Genomic DNA, 22,479 nt, shown 5'->3' on the forward strand with positions numbered 1-22,479 from the left:
CGGGAAGGGACCCCTTCAGGATCCACCAAAACGTGATTCTGCCCTATACCTCATCACACTCAGAGAGAGGGGACCGGCGACCAAAAGAGACCTGATTGGCTTCAACACGATCCGATGAGGAAGATTTTCACACGAATCGGGTAAGAAGTTGATATTCTGATTTTCAAACGGGGTTTTCTGAATTATAACGGGTGATAACAGCAACAACATAATAACATAACATAATTACAAAGACGGGTATTTAGTACTTTGGGATTTCTTTTAATTATTTTTTCTCTCTCTTCTTAGAAAATCCAAATTTCGGTTACATTACATTACATGTCATTTAGCTGACGCTTTTTATCCAAAGCCACGTACAATAAGTGCATTCAACCATAGGGTACAAACTCAGGAGAACAATAAATAAATAAAAATTTACATTTGCTATAGATGAGTGACGTTACAAGTACAATTTAAGTGCTACAATTTGTTAGTCTTTAGTCGAGGTAGAGTCTGAAGAGGTGTGTCTTTAGTTTGCGGCGGAAGATGTGAAGGCTCTCTGCGGTCCTGATGTCTTCAGAGAGCTCGTTCCACCATTTCGGCGCAAGGACAGCGAAGAGTCGAGACCTAGTCGAGTGTTTTGCTCTCAGTGAGGGAGGGACGAGTAGTTTTGCAGATGCAGAGCGGAGAGTGCGGGTTGGGATGTAGGGTTTGACCATGTCCTGGATGTAAGCTGGACCCCATCCATTCACAGCGTGGTACGTGAGCACCAATGTTTTAAACTGGATGAGCCACCGGTAGCCAGTGAAGAGAGCGGAGGAGTGGAGGAATGAGGGAGAATTTCGGAAGGTTGAAGACCAGTCGAGCTGCTGCATTCTGAATGAGCTGCAGAGGTGGAATGGTGGTAGCAGGAGACCTGCCAGGAGGGAGTTGCAGTAGTCCAGGCGGGAGATGACAAGAGCCTGACTATGTCAGCTATTTTCCTGGTGAAGTAGTTGACAAAGTCTCCTGTAAGAAGGGTGGAGGGGGGAGGAGGGGTAGGGGGTTTGAGGAGATTGGAGAAGATCGAGAAGAGTTTTTTGGGGTTAGAGAATGAGGATTTGATTTTGGATTGGTAGAAGGAGCTTTTGGCAGCAGAGATAGAAGCAGAAAACGAGGAGAGGAGAGATTGAAATTTAAGCAGGTCGTCAGGTCGTTTATATTTACGCTATTTGATTGGGCTTCTAATGATGATAACTTGTCTTTTTATCCGGTTATTTGAAAAAGGTGTATAAAATTATAAGAGTAATTATACAGTATTTCCGGTTCATCAGCATCCAACTTTTTACTGGGGAAGACAGGGAGCAATGTGCGCATTTATGATTGTACTCAGACTAACTATCTGAAAAACGCATAACTGTGACCCTTGACCAAAGGGGAAGATAGGGGCAAGTTGCGTATTAACGATTGCATTCAGACTAACAATCTGAAAACGCACAATTGTGACCGTTGACCGAAGGGGAAGACAGGAGGGATTTTGAGAGTTCACTGAAATCGCAAAATCTCAGCCCTTGACCTAACGGGAAGACAGGAACAATATCGGGGTTTTCGGACAGTAATCTGAAAACAGATATTTGCGCCCTTGACCTATATTTATTAACCAATAGTTCTGGTTGGGTTTTAACTTGTATTTTTCCTACGTAAAAGAAAATCAAGACTTATAGTGACGACTATATTTTAAGTAATAAAAGTATACTTCACCACGCCTGAAAGATGGGTGGTGTACACGGTAAAGGTAAAAAGGAAATGGGTTCTCCGGAGGGACCCATTGTGGATCTGATGAGAAGGAAATATGGAGATCAATCTCTAGAGTTTTTGCCCGAGTGGTCAAAAGATTTTGGGTTCCCTGCAAATGGTTCTTTCAGTAGAATAAAACTGAACATGTTACGAACAGGCTTAGAGGGAAAAGAGAAGGGTATAAAAACTCAGAGGGTGATAAAAGGCAAAGACTTGGAGAACATTGAGAAACAAAGTAAATGGTTAAAATGGTGGGAGGATGAATGTGGATGTAGAGAAAGGAAACAAATGGCTAAAGAATTGACATGCGCAAAAACCACATTGGTTGAAAAAACAGATCCAAATGTTATTGAACAAAATGACCGATGTGCTTCTTCTCCCTTGTATCCGAGTCTCACAGGGGCTGGCGGCCCTCTCCTCAACACATGCCCACCACCGTACCCTGCTTCATCTACGAACCAGCAACCTTCGTCTGCATGGTCACAAGCTCAAAAAGTTCACTACACCCGGCAGAGGGAGGAAAAGGAAGCGGCAGTGAAAGCAGCACAGGAACGACTCCTTGGCGAAGAGGAGGAAAAGAGACAGGCTGCTCTCCTCCCTCGATCTCGCTCTCCAGGAGCAACCGGAGGGGACACTTCTGCCATCAACAAACTGATCACAGAGCAACCATCTACATCAGATGTTGTTTCCCCCTCTTTCGACCCAGAGGGAGTTCCCCCGGATGCAAAATCTGTGCTCCAAACCCCAATGATTCAAGTACCAGGACACTCAGGTCCCATACTTGTTTTCCGGCCTTGGACTGATACGGACATTAGAGCTGCAATGGCTCATCTCCCGCCGATACAGCACTCGGGAAGACTGTTTGCTGAAGCATTCATGGAATTCGTGAGCAATTCCTGCCCAACTTTGATGAAATTCCACGTGTTCTAATGAGTCACGTGGGTCCGACTCACTACCAGAAGCTCAACCAGCTGGTTGCAGGAGACACCAGCGCGGCAGACGTTGATTGGAGTTCAAATCAAAATAAGGCGTACAGAGACGCACTCACTGCTTTGAGCGGCGGCATAAAGACATTGTTCCCTGACAAAGTGGATATGACTCCCATCAACAATACCAAGCAGGCAACTGTCACGTGATTCTGTTCACCTTTGACCCTTGAACAGCTCAGACTGACACTCAGTCAACCAGTTAGACTTTGGACTTGACGTGAGGACCCACCCTCTCTGATAAAAGATAAGAAGCTGATAAGAAGTCGCTTCACTCCGTCTGATGGAAGCTAAAGTGAAGCACGGAGCTCCTTTTCTACACGGACCTGCTGAGGACAGAAGAGAGCTGCTCACTGAGGAAGTTCATGTCTACGAGCTTAGTAAGTGCAGCTGTGATTGGTTGAATGACATCATTGATGCTTGTGAACGTGTGATTTTTAAAGCTGGGAAACAAGATGGCGCCTGTGTGAGCAAGCAGAGAGAAGCTGCTGTTAGTCTGAATGATGACGCTGTGATGAAGAAGAGGAGCTCAGTCTCATCTGGGGTCTGTGAGGACTGTTACTGATGAGGAGGGGAAGGTAGCAGACAGGGGGCAATAGGACCCAGCACTCAAATGGCCACAGGGCTCACCTGGGCCTTCTTGAAACACACCTGAGAGACGCTCTGTTTGCTCCACAGAACACATCTAGTCACTTTTTAAAGGCTCAGGGGGTGTGTCATCAGCTGAAAGGGGCGTGCCATCATGATTGACAGCTTAACAAAGAAGGCTGAAAACCTTCCTCACCGCGTTGCCTTCAGGAAATCTGGAATTATGAATCAACACTTTTAGTCACCATATTCACTTATTTAGTTCTATTAACATCAAACTGCTTCATATTTCTAATCTTGATGAAACACGACCTTTCTAACAGAGTCGTGCCCCCAAAGACATTATAGCACCTAATGCACATCCTTACTACGTAAATATATATATATATATATATATATATATATATATATATATATATATATATATATATATATTATCTTTACTTGTTGGAGAGGAAGTGCAGATAAGCCGTTCATAGATCAGACATCAGGACTCCGGATCGTAACCGCACCAACAATGGAGAAAAACCCGTTCACACACACATCTACACGTGTACTAACACACAAACTCACACCCATCTGGTACGACTGGTTTGCCTCATGTTGGAAAATACCTCAAGTCAGAGGGTTCAAGTTGTTTTAGCCGTTGCAAACATCCACTGTGGGTTCCTTCAGTCAAAGACGTCCTGCTCTCTGCGACAAGCTGTCGGATGACTGGACGTCCTTCACATGTGTCCACATTCAGAAAGCAAGCTCACACGTATCTGCTGTCACATGCTTATGGTTCATCACTGTGTGTGTTTAGCTGTTCCTGTTTGATTGTGTTTATATCGCTATACACCATGTTCACGTGATTGGGTGGAGCAGACTCCATCACATGGATGCTACGCTGCGTTCACAGTGGTTCAGAGATTCAAACGTGGTTGTTGAACGCTACTATCTGAGTTTATTGCTCTTATTCTGTGATTCGTGTTAAAACAGCTCGCTAAGTAGAACTTTGTCACTGGTGTAAATTGTCTTACTGCCAATCACGTGAATGTGGTGTATAGAAAGTGTGGATTCATAATTACCACAGTGCCTACGCTTCCTGAAGGCAACACGGTTGAGGAACCTTTTCAGCCTTCTTTGTTAAGCTGTCACTCATGATGACACGCCCCTCTCGGTTGATGCCACGCCCCCTTATCAGGGCCAAAAGTCTGACAGTGAAAAAACGATTGAACAGTTGAATCAGAAAATATGAAATCTACAACTGAATAATGAAAAGAACCTAAATATCTATATCTTTATATCTATAGATATATATCTATAGATATATAGAAAATAATGTGATTATATATCTAGAAAATAATTAAAATAAATATTTTATAAGAACTAAATCATCTTAATTTTATTCTGAATACAGTTTTTTTCAATTCTCTTTTTCGAAAGATCAAAAGCTTTGTCCTGGATTTGGCTCCATATACTTCCTGCTTCATGATTAGTTTGATTATGAATTGAGTTTGTTTGATGAATACAAATTACACGGCATTTCTGTTGTTGCAGGTGAAGCTGTGAACCACCTTCACACTTCCCCAATATTCACAGATTCACCCAACTTGTTTCCACAAAGAGGACGCTGACTTCATCAGAGGTGCTTAGAAAGAGAGAGAAGAATTCTATTTGATTGTGAATCCAAACCAATGAACCGATAAAACTCCATCTTTAAAACACGCTGCTGTTTGTTGTTTAAATGCAGAGCAGTAATTGTTCTGTGTGAATGATGTTTATTTGGGTGTCTTTAAAAAGGCCAGATGGAGAAAGTCAAGAAGAAGATCCTCAACATTTTAAAGGAGCTCAAGGAGGAGGACTTCAAAGAGTTCAAGTGGCACCTGAACCACCGAAGCCCAGAAGACCACCGATCAATCCCACGCAGTGACCTGGAGAACAAAGACAGGATGGACACGGTGGACCTAATGGAGAAGTACTACGGCAAAGACGTTCTTAAGGTGGCCAGAGAGGTTTTGGAAAAGATTCCAAGAATGGATCTGCTCGAAAGATTACCCCAAATTACCCCGACGGGTAAGTTGTTAAAAAGAGGAACAAAGACATCAAATGTATATAATAAAGATAGAACAGGAGTAAAGATGAGGAATGGGCTTCATAAATCCTCCTCATCCCAGGAGGGTGGAGCTCTTCTGAAGCTCCTCCCCCTCTGATGGATGTGCTTCATGTGCCGTTTCATTCATGGATTGTCTGCTCTCTGTCTGCTGTGTAATGTTGTGAGTCTCATTAGAAGTTGTTTGGTCACATGCAAGTATCAGCACTAAATGACCGACATTGATGAAATTATTAACGTCAATACGATTCTTAACAAATGTTAATAATAGCGAAGCACCACCCTTGGATTAGGGATGAAAAACCAAACTAAAAAAGTCTCGTAATTGGTGTTCAGTCGTTAAGCGAAACTATTCCACTATTAAGTGTAATTTCAGCACAGGCTAAATATACCAGCTATTATCACTCAACAAATGCACAAAGTAAACACAGAAAACATCTTGTTTCAGGCGAACCGAATCCTGTGGGAGGAGATGGAGGTCAAGGTGAAGAGACTTTTTGTACCACCATCTAATTATTGCACAGTTCTATTATTTCCGTGGTCATATTCAATCAATCAACTTTATTCCAGACACAGAGGTCCATAGAGAATACATACACATAAAAAACAACAATACAAACAACATTTAAGAATGATGCAGACGAGGCATCATTTATAAAAACGTATACAGGCTTCGGGTCCAATGTCTCCAGAAGCACAATGTGTACCTTGTGTCCCTCTTGGAGACATTCACTAAGGACACAACAATCATATTCTTAGACCCTGTCAATCTGCACATGAATCTATACATACAATTTATTAAAATAGCTTTAAAAGTGGGCACTTTATTGGACACAAACATTTCACTGGCACTATTCCACGAGGGACTTTAAGCACAATTCTCAGTGCATCATTATAAGCCACTTGAAGTTTTTTCATCTTCGACTTACTAAAATGACACCACAGGTGGGCAGTATACAGTGGGGCGCAATAGGTTCTGAAAAGTGCGATTTTAGCATCAGAAGTGCACATGTTAAATGTGCGTGCCAGCATGTTCGCCTGCCCATACAATTTTCCACACTGACGCTGCACATCATCATCATCATCATCACACAGGTCATCTCTGATCACATGTCCTAGATATTTGACTTTCTTTACAACTTCTAGTGGTTCACCTGCCAATGAGAAAGAAGGATAGACACACTTCATTTCCTCCTTGGTTCTGGTAATCACTACCACACTCTTCATAGAGTTACATTTTATATCAAACATCAGTCCATATTGAGAGCATATTCTAAGAAGTTGCTGTAGGCCAGCACTGGAGGGAGACAGTACCACCAAATCATCAGCATAAGGCATATGATTAAGTAGACTATCCCCCACCAAGCAGCCAGTTCTACAGCCCTTTAGCTCCCTAGATAAATCATCCATGTACAGATTGAACAGGAGCGGAGACAGAATCCCGCCCTGCCGCACACCATTGGATACATAGAACAGGGTTGACAAACTCGTCCCCCACCTGACTTGCATAGTGTGGTGAGAGTACCAGAACTGCAGTATCCTAATTAGGTAAAAGGGAACCCCACCTCATGCAGTTTACCAAACAGTTTCCCATGATTGATACGATCAAAAGCCTTTGATGCATCCAGGAAACACATAAATACTGTGCTATTGCGTGATCTGTACCTATGGACAATTTATTTAAGTGCATAAATACAAAGATCAGTTCCATGCTTGCTCTTAAAACCAAACTGATTATCTGTTGATGCTATGTATTCTGCAATCCTATCCATAAGAATCCCTTCTAGTACCTTGGATAGTATACTAGCAAGAGCAATAGGTCTATAGTTATCTATACTAGTTAATTTACCAGTCTTATTTTTAACTACAGGCACCAGCAAAACAGACAACATGGACCCAGGAAGTATGCCATGTTTAATCAACTCAGAAAAGCACAACCAAGTAAAACTGAGATACTTTGACCAGCATATTTCAGATATCAGATTTCAGATATTTTAGTCATAGTTCTCGATTGTGAAGTTCTCACAGTCAATATTCGTGTAGCTTCAGATAGGAATGCAGAAAAATACAACCAATAACTTAATCCAAAGGAAATATTACACCATTAAAGTAAAGCACAATCTGGTTTGTGTCTTTTTCTGTTCATTCAGAGATTATCACCAACTGTCAACGTGAACTCAAATCCAACCTGAAGAAGAAGTTCCAGCGTGTGTCTGAGGGGATCGCTGAAAAGACAAACCTTCTGAATGAGATCTACACAGAGCTCTACATCACAGAGGGAGGGACTTCAGAGGTCAATGAAGAACATGAGGTCAGACAGATTGAAAAAGCATATTGTAAACCAGACAGACCAGAAACAACCATCAGACTAGAAGACCTCCTCAAAGCCTCAACTGGAGGAGAGGAACCAATCAGAACAGTGATGACTAAGGGAGTGGCTGGCATTGGGAAAACAGTCTTAACACAGAAGTTCACTCTGGACTGGGCGGAAGACAAAGACCACCAGGACATAGAGTTCACATTTCCATTCACCTTCAGAGCGCTGAATGTGCAGAGAGAGAAGAAGTTCAGCTTGGTGGGACTTGTTCATCACTTCTTCAGTGAAACCAAAGCAGCAGGAATCTGCAGGTTTGAGAAGTTCCAGGTAATGATCATCTTTGACGGTCTGGATGAGTGTCGACTTCCTCTGGACTTCCTCAACAATGAGGACCTGACTGATGTCACAGAGTCGGCCTCAGTGGATGTGCTCCTCACAAACCTCATCAGGGGGAAGCTGCTTCCCTCTGCTCGCCTATGGATCACCACACGACCTGCAGCAGCCAATCAGATCCCTCCTGAGTGTGTCGGCATGGTGACAGAGGTCAGAGGGTTCACTGACCCCCAGAAGGAGGAGTACTTCAGGAAGAGGTTCACAGATGAGGAGCAGGCCAGCAGGATCATCTCTCACATCAAGACCTCACAAAGCCTCCACATCATGTGCAACATCCCAGTCTTCTGCTGGATCACTGCTGGAGTTTTGGTGAAGGTGTTGAAGACCAGAGTGGGAGGAGAGCTTCCCAAGACCCTGACTGAGATGTACATCCACTTCCTGGTGGTTCAGTCCAAAGTGAAGAAGGTCAAGTACGATGGAGGAGCTGAGACGGATCCACACTGGAGTCCAGAGAGCAGGAAGATGATCGAGTCTCTGGGAAAACTGGCCTTTGATCAGCTGCAGAAAGGCAACCTGATCTTCTATGAATCCGACCTGAGAGTCTGTGGCATCGATATCACAAAAGCCTCAGTGTACTCAGGAGTGTTCACTCAGATCTTCAGAGAGGAGAGCGGACTGTACAAGGACAAGGTGTTCTGCTTCGTCCATCTGAGTGTTCAGGAGTTTCTGGCTGCTCTTCATGTCCATCTGACCTTCTACAGCTCTGGTGTCAATCGGCTGTTAAAAGATCAAAGAACCTCCCTGTGGTCTGAATTCTTTTGGGGCAAACCTAAACTCTACCAGAGTGCTGTGGACGAGGCCTTACAGAGTCCTAATGGACACCTGGACTTGTTCCTCCGCTTCCTCCTGGGTCTTTCACTGGAGACCAATCAGACTCTTCTACGTGGTCTGCTGACAAAGACAGGAAGTAGCTCACAGACGAATCAGGAGACAGTCCAGTACATCAAGGAGAAGATCAGTAAGAAGGTGTCTCCAGAGAAAAGCATCAATCTGTTCCACTGTCTGAATGAACTGAATGATGGTTCTCTAGTGCAGGAGATCCAACGTTCCCTTAGGTCAGGACATCTCTCCACAGGTGAACTGTCTCCTGCTCAGTGGTCAGCTCTGGTCTTCATCTTACTGTCATCACAAGAAGATCTGGAGGTATTTGACCTGAAGAAATACTCTGCTTCAGAGGAGGCTCTTCTGAGGCTGCTGCCAGTGGTCAAAGCCTCCAACAAAGCTCTGTAAGAACAGAGAGCTAGATGCATACATCATGACTTAAACATGCTGCCATCTTTTCTACTCATTGTTTATATTTTCTTCATTGTTGTTTCTTCAGACTGAGTGACTGTAACCTCTCAGAGAGAAGCTGTGAAGCTCTGTCCTCAGTTCTCAGCTCACAGTCCTCTAGTCTGAGAGAGCTGGACCTGAGTAACAACAACCTGCAGGATTCAGGAGTAAAGCTGCTGTGTGTTAGACTGGAGAATCCACGCTGTAAACTGGAGACTCTCAGGTCAGGATTCAACATGGTGTCTTTTATTTTGTTTAATTCCTGACTTTCGTAAGATTCTTTCTGCTTGCATTATTTACATCAAAAATGTATTTCATGTATATGTGTATGTTCTCAGTATTATTGTCAGATTGTTGATGAACATTAGTGGGTGTTTAGTTGTGACTGGAAACCAGTCAGTAACCATGTTAATGTGACCCCTCAGTAGTCGACAGTATCTCAGTCCTGCAGTGACCTTCTAGTCCTCACAGCTCCCTCAGATCATGTGACATGTGTGTTGTTTTGTGTGTTTATAGGCTGTCTGGCTGTCTGATGACAGGGGAAGGCTGTTCTTCTCTGGCTTCAGCTCTGAGCTCCAACCCCTCCCATCTGAGAGAGCTGGACCTGAGTAACAACGACCTGCAGGATTCAGGACTGAAGCTGCTGTGTGTTAGACTGGAGAATCCACGCTGTAAACTGGAGACTCTCAGGTCAGGATTCAACATGGTGTCTTTTATTTAGTTAAATTCCTGACTTTCGTAAGATTCTTTCTGCTTGCCTTATTTACAACAAACATTTATTTTATGTATATATTTATGTTCTCAGTATTATTGTCAGATTGTTGATGAACATTAGTGGGTGTTTAGTTGTGACTGGAAACCAGTCAGTAACCATGTTAATGTGACCCCTCAGTAGTCGACAGTATCTCAGTCCTGCAGTGACCTTCTAGTCCTCACAGCTCCCTCAGATCATGTGACATGTGTGTTGTTTTGTGTGTTTATAGGCTGTCTGGCTGTCTGATGACAGGGGAAGGCTGTTCTTCTCTGGCTTCAGCTCTGAGCTCCAACTCCTCCCATCTGAGAGAGCTGGACCTGAGTAACAACAACCTGCAGGATTCAGGAGTAAAGCTGCTGTGTGTTAGACTGGAGAATCCACGCTGTAAACTGGAGACTCTCAGGTCAGGATTCAACATGGTGTCTTTTATTTAGTTAAATTCCTGACTTTCGTAAGATTCTTTCTGCTTGCCTTATTTACAACAAACATTTATTTTATGTATATATTTATGTTCTCAGTATTATTGTCAGATTGTTGATGAACATTAGTGGGTGTTTAGTTGTGACTGGAAACCAGTCAGTAACCATGTTAATGTGACCCCTCTGTACCTGATAGTATCTCAGTCCTGCAGTGACCTTGTAGTCCTCACAGCTCCCTCAGATCATGTGACATGTGTGTTGTTTTGTGTGTCTGCAGGCTGTCAGGCTGTCTTATCACAGAGGAAGGCTGTTCTTCTCTGGCTTCAGCTCTGAGCTCCAACCCCTCCCATCTGAGAGAGATGGACCTGAGTAACAACGACCTGCGGGATTCAGGAGTGAAGTTGCTGTGTGTTGGACTGAAGAGTCCACACTGTGACCTGGAGACCCTCAGGTCAGGATTCAATCAATGTTCACCTGGTTTATTTATATCCCTGATATTTTTCTGACCTTCTTAAGATACTTTCTGCTTAAATGATTCAAATCAAATATGTCATTTCCAAATATTTCATAAACATGTGATAGTGTTGATTTCCAATATAATGTTACAAATTGAAATATTTGAGATTAATCATAAATATCAGTAATATTATCAGATTGTTGATGTACATTAGTTGGTGTTTAGTTGTGACCGAAAACCAGTCAGTAACCATTGTGATGTCACGAGAGGCGCCGCCGCTCTCACCGGGGTAGTTCAAGCAGTGAGAGGACACCAGGTTCAAATATAAACAAAAGGTTTTATTCACGTTCTCTGGAATCAACAAAAACAGTAGTCCAAAAAGGGTAACTCAGGCTCCGGTCGATCTTAAATAATGTCTCGTCTTCGGAGGGGAATCATAAATCCAACTCACAAGAATATATAGTCTTCCTCCACATATCCTCTTACGGCGGTCTGGTCTCTCTCATACCCCACTGGCTGTGTCTCGAACCCTTATGAAGGCCAGGACCCAGCCGTCCAGGACCCAGCCTCTCGTGACATCACACCATGTTAATGTGACCCCTCTGTACCTGATAGTATCTCAGTCCTGCAGTGACCTTCTAGTCCTCACAGCTCCCTCAGATCATGTGACATGTGTGTTATTTTGTGTGTTATTCTGCAGGCTGTCAGGCTGTCTGATCACAGGGGAAGGCTGTTCTTCTCTGGCCTCAGCTCTGAGCTCCAACCCCTCCCATCTGAGAGAGCTGGACCTGAGCTACAATCATCCAGGAGACTCAGGAGTGAAGCTGCTTTCTGCTGGACTGGAGGATCCTCAGTGGAGACTAAAGACTCTCAGGTATGAAGAGGCTGCAGCCACAGACCATCAGTCTGTAGAGGAGCTGGAAACCTTTTCTCTGTCCCACTGTCAGCCTGGTTAATAAGACCCTGACACACCAAGCTGACCTTAAACTACCAGAGACTCATCTAACTGTTTGTGTCCCACATGAGACCATCAACACAGACAGAAGTAGGATCAGTAGCCAGGATGAGCCTGAACAGGGAGGAAGGTGATGAAAGGCTTGTTTCTCTGGAGCCTTGTCTTGTTGCTGTAAGAGAGGACAGTGTCTCCTGACACGTTGACGGCATCATGGTGGGTTGATATGAGTCAACGTGGTCACGCTGCAGGTTTATGGGCTCTTAACAAACAACACTTGGATGTCTAGATGCTGGTCATCTGCCTCCAGTGTGTGTTTGTCCTTTAGTCCAGACATTATCATTAAGAGACAGTCAGAAACAATCTGTTCAAAGCGTCTTGATGGATCATCACATGAGGAACGTTTGGTGTTTTAAAGGAGTTCAGCTTCATCTGCTTTTGGTGCTTTGCACTGAGAGCGAGTTCCCTGGATGATGAGAGTGGACTTGTTGAAGCTACAGGTGATAGTCGGCCACAGACGCTCAGTGAAGAACCAACAGCTGATGGTGGACCTGGTGTGTCAGAGCCCAAAGAGGTTTGTTTAGGACTGGACCACAGTGCTCTGTGGCTGCAGACCCACCTGAGCTGTAACACCTTCACCTCCAGACTGCAGGTGATGGAAACCAGTGTTGACTGTTGCTAGGAGACGGGACGTGAACAGCAGTGTCACAGTCAGACCCTTTGGACCTCCAACCAGATTTGCCTTCAAAAATGTCATAAACAACCTTATAAATCCCTTAAAACATTGAAATACGAGGCTAGAACCATATCTACGTGATAACCCAGAGCAGGGACAGTACACGTGTAAAGTTTCTACCTCTTTTATTCATAAGTCTAGTTCAGAATGGCTGATCCGCGTCATTCCACCACTCTATCGGTGTAATAAGCCTGAATAAAGGCCGGCGCATGTTTCTGCGTCTGCGTCGTCGTGCCGACGCACTGGTTTCACTTCCTGGTTGTAAAGTCTTGCGTGTGTTGCAGATCGATTCACCTCCAAAACAACAGGTGGAGTAACGTGTTTAGTTGAAGACGACCTGGAGAGTCACGTCTTTGTGTGTGGAAGTCGTTGGTTGCTTTATTTATTGATCATAGACTTTATTGCCCCGTGCATCCACACTGCTGCTTTTCATCACGGACACATTTGTCCCGTATTTTCCTCCACAACTTTGTTCCCCTTGTTGGTGGAGATCTCCCTCCATGAGTCAGAGGCCGTCCGGCGTCCTCATAGTCCGCCAATGACGGCTTGTACAAGCGCTCATATTTACGCATTTCTTCCCACAAAAGCTCTTCAATCTGATCCGTTCTCTCGTAAACATTTTTCCTTTTGATAACGGCCGTATTGTGCTGTGAAAACGGAGATGTGAGACTCCGTAAAGGACGTAGTTAGAGACCAATCACAGGGTCAATGGATGAGACCGTGTCCTTCACAGTTCACCTTCACAAACGGACACAATCTCTCCGTGTTGTTGTGTAGCTTTACTTGAAATAGAAACAGCAGATACAAGAACTTCTAGCCTTCAGAAACCAATTCTTCCTATTCTGATAAACGCTTTTAGTTATCTGAATAAGCATAATTCTATGAAAGGATGAACTCCTCTTCCTGTCTGTCCAGATGTCCCCTGTGAATGTGTCTCATGCTGCTTAGTTTAGTACCTTGCTAATGATTGGACTCATTCAACACCCTCAACTTCTGTTCTTCAACGTCTTCAACACATCAAACAATCATTAAAAGCAACTCAAACAGTCTACAACTTTCCTGTAAGTAGATATTTTTAAATGCTTCCACATTCCGTCGCTCTGCGATTGTCTGACAGACTTTTTCTCTCATGTTCAGCGTATTAAAATGTAAGTGTGGAGGCGTTGAAGCGTCTGTGACAAAGTGTCCATATTTCATGTACTGCTGCTATCAATGTTCCTCTGATCAGACATTTGCTTCCATCATCCAGATTGTGTATCAAGTGTATCGTGCACTTTACACTCAGGTTAGAACTTAGAGACTAAAACACGACAACATCAATACAAAAACTGACACTATGTCCAACGACTGTCCTCATTTCTCATCACCTTCATTCCTCATTTAAATCCTGCACAACCTTTTAATGACACTTTCCCTCTTTTAGTGAATCAATCTGTGTTTTTAAATCTCAGCGGTTTATAATCTTTATTCTCTCTTCTTCTTCTGCAACGTGAGTCGTAAACTGGGGAGACTGGGGCTGCTTATCTGAGCTGCTGGGAGCCAGTGGGGGGCCACGTGGCACCAGTTGCTGTTTGGGCCTCGTCTGCTGTGGGGGTTGCGTGAGGGGGGTGGAGGTGGGTGGAGGTGAGGTGGAGGTGAGGTGGGTGAAGGTGAGGTGGAGGTGGGTGGAGCCTCCAGCCGTGGAGGAGCGTTTAGTCGCGTGTCTCCTGGGACTCTCTCTGCACCAATGTCCCTCCTGTCCACATATATAAGGTCCACCTGTCCTCCCTCGGTTGTCCCTCGTCCTCTGCTGCTGGGTGCTGATGTCCCACTGAACGGTTCCTACCTGCTGGATCTGGGGCCTTTGGGGGACGGGGTATCGGGCCTTGTCTGTCTCCTGTCTCTGTCCTTTGTTTACTGCTGCAGACGTCTTGATGTTCACAAGTGTCTTCAGCTGTTTCCTCATCGTGCTCTCAAGTCCGTCCACTGCTTCTCTTCCTTTGGCCTCCGTCTGCTCCTCCATCTTCTCTCTGGTGCTACTCAGCAGGTCCTGAGTCGTAAACACGACCATGATGCAACCTGGTGCATCTAAACCCCCCTGAGATGTCCTCCTGTCCTTTAGGAGCTACTCTGTCACTGACTGTGAGGAGACGACTAATGATGTAAAGTCAAACTAATGAAACCTGCAAAACACCAAACAACAAAGTGAACTCAGCAATGGAAAGTAAAGCAGTGGACCTGAAAGGGAACCAGTCCATCAAACCACTGAGTCACATAACAACTACAACACGGATCAGAACGCCGTCAGTACAAATCAAACTAAACCGCAGATCATCTCAAACTAGTTACGGCTTTCAGCAAATTAAAAATCAATCCAACTCAATGTTAGAATCACAAAGCTGAGATGAAACTTTTAGGGTGTAAACGCTGCCGCAGGAGAGAGAAGAGGAAACTAAAATAAACGTCTAATGAAAATCCATAAAAGCAAAATGAAGTTCAAGTTAAGAAAGTAAAAGTCTAAAGTCACAACGATAATCAATAATCAATCTTATGTTTAAACGTTGAATACCATTCAAACTTTAACTAGTAGTGACGATGGACCTTAACTCAAAGCCTAAAGCAATAATAACCCACTTATCTGACATTTAAATACAATCTAGTTCCACCACTGGAGATCAAACCTTTTCAACCTTTTCAGAACGTCACATTAAAATCAGAGCGGCTCTTTAAATTGGAATCGAGATCAAATCAAATGAAGACAAAGCTGATATCAAACTGTATCAATGCTGAAATGATCACAAGTGATATTAAAGTTGTATTTCTTACCTTTACTTGAATGTCCATCAGTGTTGGAGGGTGAACATCAATGAACAGTCCTTGTGTCCCTTTGACTCTAATGAAGACATTGTCTCTACATCATGTGATTACTCCTGTAAACCATATGAGGCGTGTTGACACAACAGCTGATGACGTGACAATCGTTAGTAACTCTGCACCTCGACACGCTGAGAACACAAAGTACTATATTATAATAGTACTATTATGATCAGCAGCCTGTGACCTGACTGAATACTACAGTACATCCAATGATCACACCTTTGGCTTGAATCCACACGCCGACCCGTTTGCAGATGCTTGAGTGTATTTACATGAGGACGTTCTGTAATATCACAGTAAAAGTGCAGAACGGGACGGAAGTGAATGAGTGAAAAACCAAACAGTGAATCCAATAAACTAACGAGTGCGTTTCTTCTCTTTGTTTGTGTTGTTTGTTCATTGTGAAACATTGTAAATACTGAATGGTCTTTATTTCTATATTTAGTGAATATTTGCTTATTAAACGGTTTAATGTTAATGTTCCTTTGCACACGTCCCGTGAAGCTTCATCTGCAGCACGACGTCATTTCTCACATTTTAATTCCCATCTGGTGAAAGTACAGTGACAGGTCCGTTTATTATTTATTCCACATTTATCTACTTTATTCCATGAATATATTCCAGCACCTCGTCGCTGTGTGACGCCTGACTGACAGTCTGTGGTCGTCTGTAAGTAGTGGTAGAAGAAGAAGAGGTGCTCCATGTGGACATGAAGGACAAAGCTGTGTGTGAGAGTGATGTAATGTCCATGTCTCCATGCTGCTCTGACCCCCCTCCTCCTTTCAGGGTGGAGCCTGATGGAGTCCGATGGTTGACACCAGGTCCGTGGAGGTGTAAGTGTGCTTTGATTCATGAAGATTCAACCATCTTCACACTGTGACATCACTCATTCACCTCTGTGATGTCATCATCAACGTGTCAGTAGATGAACACATGATTAATAACTGCAGCTGTTTTGTGTCTTGTTCTCTCATCAGATTCCTGTGAACTCACAATCGACACAAACACAGTAAACAAACAACTCAAACTGTCTGACAACAACAGGAAGGTGACACATGTGAAGGAGGATCAGTCGTATCCTGATCATCCAGACAGATTTGACTCCTTTCATCAGCTGCTGTGTAGAACTGGTCTGACTGGTCGCTGTTACTGGGAGGTCGAGTGGAGAGGATACGTTCATGTATCAGTGAGTTACAGAGGAATCAAGAGGAAAGGAATCAGTGATGACTGTTTGTTTGGATGGAATGATCAGTCCTGGAGTCTGAGCTGCTCTGATAAAGGTTACTCTGTCCGTCACAATAATAAAGTAACACGCATCATCACCTCCTCCTCCTCCTCCTCCTCCTCCTCTGGTAGAGTAGCAGTGTATGTGGACTGTCCTGCTGGCTCTCTGTCCTTCTACAGAGTCTCCTCTGACACACTGATCCACCTCCACACCTTCAGCACCACATTCACTGAACCTCTTTATCCTGGGTTCTGGTTCTGGTCTGGTTCCTCAGTGTCTCTGTGTTCTCTGTAGGAGGGAGAGTCTCCTCCTGGTGGAGAACCTTCCTCTCTGTCACACAGCTGATGGTGGTTCATGTGGGTGTAGATGCAGGTGGAGCAGGTGAGGGGTACCTGAGCTGGTCTGGACTCTGGGGGGTCCACAGCTCTCTGGGACTCAGGTGGACGTGTGAAGGAGCTCAGCTTAATGCTGCTGTGCTCCTTCAATCAATAGATCATCGTTTAGATATCGGCTCCTAATTAGGCTTTAATCTTCATCTTTATATCTTCAAGAAGACGTTTTATAAAATGCTCGTCTGCCCCCATGTGAGATAAATGTGTCCTTATGTGTGTGTTTCATTTCCACTCACGCTAATAACAACAAGGGGAAACACTTTAAATGTCGAATTCTTTTTTAAGACAATTTTAACTTAATCTTTCAGAATCTGTTCAGCGAACTAAGAAATAATTTCACATAATCAGGTTTGTTTTAAACAAAAAGCTTTTTTTAATGATTAAACTTCTGAAGAAAATGTTTAATATCCTGACAGATAATATCAGTACTTGTGTTTTTATTCACTATAATAGTACAACATTTAGTCCACGTATTACTTTGGCTTAACAGCAATATAATTGTATGTTTCTAATGTTAATAAATGACTTTTATTGGAAACAACTGTACATTTTTAAACACGCCATAATATAAACATGCTGTATTGTTTATTTTGACATGAAATACTATGATCCTTCTTAAACATGCTGTACTATTTACATATTATTTATATGTATTTACTTGTTTTGTCACTAGCAGAGAAAACATCTGTGTTACAGCTGGTTGACAAAGTTTGTAATAAACAAACAAATAAGTAATAAATAACTTGGTTTATTAACCGTATGAACGTTAACGCAGAGTCGTCTCCAAACAACACAAACTACTGAGCTCGGTGCTTCAGGTGCAACTTGAAGGTTTCATCCTGCAGTAAATATCCTACTGAAGTCGCCTTGTGGTGTTTTGGGCCGCGTCACCGTGGCAACAACAACACACAAACAACAAGCACGTATTTTATAACAGGCTGGAGTTTATTACTAAGAAACTTGAGTATTGAAAGTGTTAAATGTGATGGAGTCTCTCAATGCACCGCCAAAATAAAACACAGACAGCAGCAACGGTCCCAAAAAATCAGATCAAACAGAAAGAGGAACGATTTTAACTTTAAATCTCTTAATAACGTCGTTATTGTACCTGAAAGAAATGATCCCAATAAAGTACGTCCTCATTCTGCTGTAAACGGTCAGATATTAACAAACATTTCTCTCCATCAGCAGTCGGGATTATCTTTTTATTATTATATTATATACATTCAGTCTCCTGAAACCAAATGAACTCATTGCAACAAAGAAAGGAAAAGGGTCATAAAATAAAATCCACTCTATACTCCAGGACGAGTCTCTGGGGGACAAAGAGCGTAACCATGACGACGGCGCTGAAGCTCATTTTAAAACTTGTCCTGCTGCGCTGAAAGAAACAGAATACAGAGTACATCTGGTGTACAAGTACAAGTACTGCACTCCAGTGGAAAGTCAAGGTACTTCACTGCAGCACTTTATGTGTTATATTTGACGTTAATTTACAAATGAACCTCTCAGAGGTAAATATTTGACTTTTATTATATTCGTGTGACGCTTTAGTTTCTTCTCAGATTAGTTTTTCATCTTCCTGCCCAGAAAAAACATCACTTCATCCTTCAGTTTATCACAAATAGAATGATGAAGGTGAAGCTAAATAAAAGGACATGAAGGAGTTAACGTGCAACATGAATGCAGGATGAATATGAATGAAACACGTCACTGATGTATTAATACTTTTAAATACTAGCAGTACGGTTTAGTGAGCCGTCATTTGACTTTTACTGAAGTAAACGATTTGACGGTTATCGGCAAATTAAAACGACTGGTCGCTTCTTCTTTCAGCCTCCTTTAAACTTTAGAGTTGATCTTATTTTACCGTGTTGTTGCAGTAAAATAATAAATTATACATTGTTAATAAATGTACAAACAAAAGGGTTCATTCAGAGGCGTGTTCACACACACACACACACACACACACACACACACACACACACACACACAGAGTTTAGTATAAAACCTGGAGAAACATGTTGAATTAAAACAAAATACATTTATATTCATTCATCTACACATAAAGTGTATAAAACAGCATAAAATAATTGTGATTAAAATCAAATAAAAGGAATTTAAAGCAGAAATAAAATCTCTGGCTCCAGTTTGGTCCAATAACGACGTTTCAGCCACAATGATTCATTGGTTAAAGAATCTCCTGCAGCAGGTGAGCGCCGCATTACCCATGAGCCTCCTCTTCTGTGGAGCTCACCTGGGCGCTGCTGCCACCTGTGGAACCCGACCAACCAGAGGGAGAGGGGGGGTGAGTGAGGGGGGGGGGGCATCACGGGGCGAGCACCACCACGCACACGAGGGGGGGGGGCAACAGGGCGGCGCCAGAGAGACGAAGAAGAAGCCGAGAGGAAGAAAACCTCAAAGTTCTAATAACTGAAGCTACAACAAAGGGCTCATTATTAATTATATACTACGCTGCTTTAATGGGATATTTACACATTTAATGAGAAATTAAACGGAAGAAACATGTCATATTACACCGTACAAAGGAATTGACCACTTAAGGTAAAATGACTTCCAGGCTACTTTCTGTAGGATCGCTTTATTTGATAAAGACTGAAACGTAAACCTGTTTTTATATTAAATAAAGATTTCAGAAATTCTCTAATTTTCATTGAGTTGCACTCAGCGAAACATCGGACCACTAAATTAAAGCAAAGACTTCAAGCTTTTACAACATAAAGAGGTGCTAATTCAGAAATATATTTTAGGTTAATGTTTGAATGAAAATAGGTTTTTTCTGTATGACTTTCTGCAAATATATTTGGTGATACATGAAAAGAAGCTCAAACCAACTATTATGACTTCATTTGGAGGTCTGGTGCTTTACGCTTTGGAACTACACTTTACTGGACGTAAACTATTGTTTAGTGATTCAAATATAAATACATATATATATTATATATTTGCATTTCAGCAAATTGTGTCTATTGAAAACAAGCCGATTGAACCGTTAGCAGCTCAGGTTCGGGCCGCGTCTCTGCCTTCGTGCCCATGAGCCTCCAGTGTGGACGCCAGAGGGACACGTCTCAGCCTTTAAGGTCATGGATATAAACATCTGGATCAGATCAGACACGACCTTTAACTGATGGAGAGAAGGGAGATGATTTCAGGGAAAGAGCAGAGGAAATAAAACGTCACCAAACACACATGAACACACAGGAACGCACACAGGGGGACAGCGGAGTGTGTGTGTGTGTGTGTGTGTGTGTCTGCTGTCACGCCTCAGACGGCTGCATTTCACCTCATGCAGACAAACAAACATTAAATGAATAAATACTAACAGTAATTCTCGATGGTATCAAAGAAGGAAAAGTTGACGGGGAACTCTGGACGAGACCACAGAAGAAGACACGGAGGTGCGAAAGCAGAGAGGGGAGAGAAAGAGGAAGATTATTATCGTTCAGCCATCAGGAGACGAGCAGCGAGGAAACAACACAAAGACGCTCGAGTGCGATTCATCCACAAAGAGTCTGTGTCCACGAAGCGCTTTTTACAGGAAGGTTTTACATCTGGTTGCTATGATACGGAGAGACAACGCCTTCCTCTTTGCTCTCTATTAGACCATGACGCAGGTGATGCTTTAGGGCGGGGCTTACTGTGATTGACGGCTCTCTAACAGACCATGAAGCAGGTGATGCTTTAGGGCGGGGCTTACTGTGATTGACAGGTCTCTTACAGACCGTGAAGCAGGTGATGCTTTAGGACGGGGCTTAAAGTGATTGACAGCTCTCTAACAGACCATGAAGCATGTGATGCTTTAGGGCGGGGCTTACTGTGATTGACAGGTCTCTAACAGACCATGAAGCATGTGATGCTTTAGGGCGGGGTTTACTGTGATTGACAGGTCTCTAACAGACCATGAAGCATGTGATGCTTTAGGGCGGGGCTTACTGTGATTGACAGGTCTCTAACATGCACGCTTCATATTTTAAGTCCACTAAGCTTTCCTTTATAAAGAGAGGAAATCGTAGAATAAAAGACCTGCGTCCTGATTCACAGCGGTTTGGTGGACACGTTGTCGCTGGTGTTGGTTCCAGGAGGACGGTGGAGAAACGTACCTGGCTGTGAGTTTCTGTCGTTGAGCAGCTTGGTCTGACTGTTGGGCAGGATCTTAATCTCTGGAGGATCTGGACTGTGACCGACCCGCGACGCCATGAGAGCGTTCAGGTACTGGAGACGAGTCACCTGCCAGCGTCGTGCAGCGATTAGTGGGTTAGTGCACGTTCATTAATGTCACTCTAATATAAAACCACTTCAACATTTTAACAACACGCCTCTTTTCAACCAATCAGAATCGGCTACAAATGAGGAGCAACAAAGTGTTTCTGTTTTCCTGTTAAATGAGACGTTTCCTGAAGGGACCTGAAGGGATATATATATATATATATATATATATATATATATATATATATATATATATATATATATACATATATAAATAAGTAATGAAGAAGAATAATACAAGAAAACTGAACAGGATAATCAGAACTTCTTCTCTACACTCACTTCATTAAATTATTACCGTCAGTGCAAGTTAAGTAAATGTATACACCACATGTAAATACAGCTAAAAATATGAGATGAATTTAAAATGGCATTAAAAAGTACAACACACACAAATAAATGTGAAAACAAGAACCGATATGGGACAAGGAACAAAATATAAACAAGACAACAGATTGAAAAATTAGCGAGTAAATAAAAACGTGCCTTAGTCTCGCTAGCTGCTTTGCTGCTGTTGTTAGCGAGCTAACGCTAGCTTGTGGCCTGCTGGAGGCTCCTCACGTTCCTCACGTCAAAGCGGGACAACGTGCTGCTCCGTGCCGCGTCACGTGGACTTTGCATATTTTGCCGTTGACACACTTTAGTTTATTTAGTGTGAAATGTTCGCACACGTTGGACGACTGAACGCGACGTCTCTGCCTGCGTCACGTGACTCACAGCAGCTGCTGGCGGCTCTTTTATCTTCGCCCCGCGCGACACGACGAATCCATGATGAAATTAGTTGCAATTAGTTGTAATAATCGATTTTTAGCGATTTTATCAATTCGTTGTTGCCGCCCTAGTACTTAGATTGTTGTACTTTAGTGAAAAGTATCACAAAATAGTACTATGAACACTGTGAATGAGTTGAGAACTCAAAGGCTGAGAACACACACACACACACACACACACACACTAATACACACACAGTTGAACCTGATAAGAAATAAATGACG

The 22,479-nt window shown here is 43.0% G+C and overlaps 2 protein-coding genes and 1 long non-coding RNA gene across 3 annotated transcripts in view; 2 read left to right on the forward strand and 1 right to left on the reverse strand.

The window, feature by feature from the left end:
* LOC120814177 (uncharacterized) overlaps positions 1-17,393 on the forward strand; it is a 351,528-nt gene extending 334,135 nt beyond the window's left edge. The window contains 2 exon segments of the mRNA XM_078088631.1: positions 16,558-17,069; positions 17,071-17,393. Coding sequence (XP_077944757.1) covers positions 16,558-17,069; positions 17,071-17,190 — 632 coding nt within the window. The 3' untranslated portion in view covers positions 17,191-17,393.
* Positions 3,015-22,479, forward strand: part of LOC120815181 (NACHT, LRR and PYD domains-containing protein 3-like) — a 124,668-nt gene continuing 105,203 nt past the window's right edge. The window contains exon 1 of the mRNA XM_078088640.1: positions 3,015-3,121. The gene's annotated coding sequence lies outside the window, so the exon portion shown is untranslated. The remainder of the gene's footprint in view (positions 3,122-22,479) is intronic.
* On the reverse strand, positions 18,122-21,457 carry LOC144388297 (uncharacterized). Its single transcript, XR_013452609.1, has 2 exons — positions 21,319-21,457; positions 18,122-19,471 (listed from the first exon to the last, which is right to left on the reverse strand). It is a non-coding gene; the product is annotated as an uncharacterized LOC144388297 (long non-coding RNA).

Source organism: Gasterosteus aculeatus, chromosome 14 (assembly GCF_964276395.1).
Source record: "Gasterosteus aculeatus chromosome 14, fGasAcu3.hap1.1, whole genome shotgun sequence".
Taxonomy (NCBI): domain Eukaryota; kingdom Metazoa; phylum Chordata; class Actinopteri; order Perciformes; family Gasterosteidae; genus Gasterosteus; species Gasterosteus aculeatus.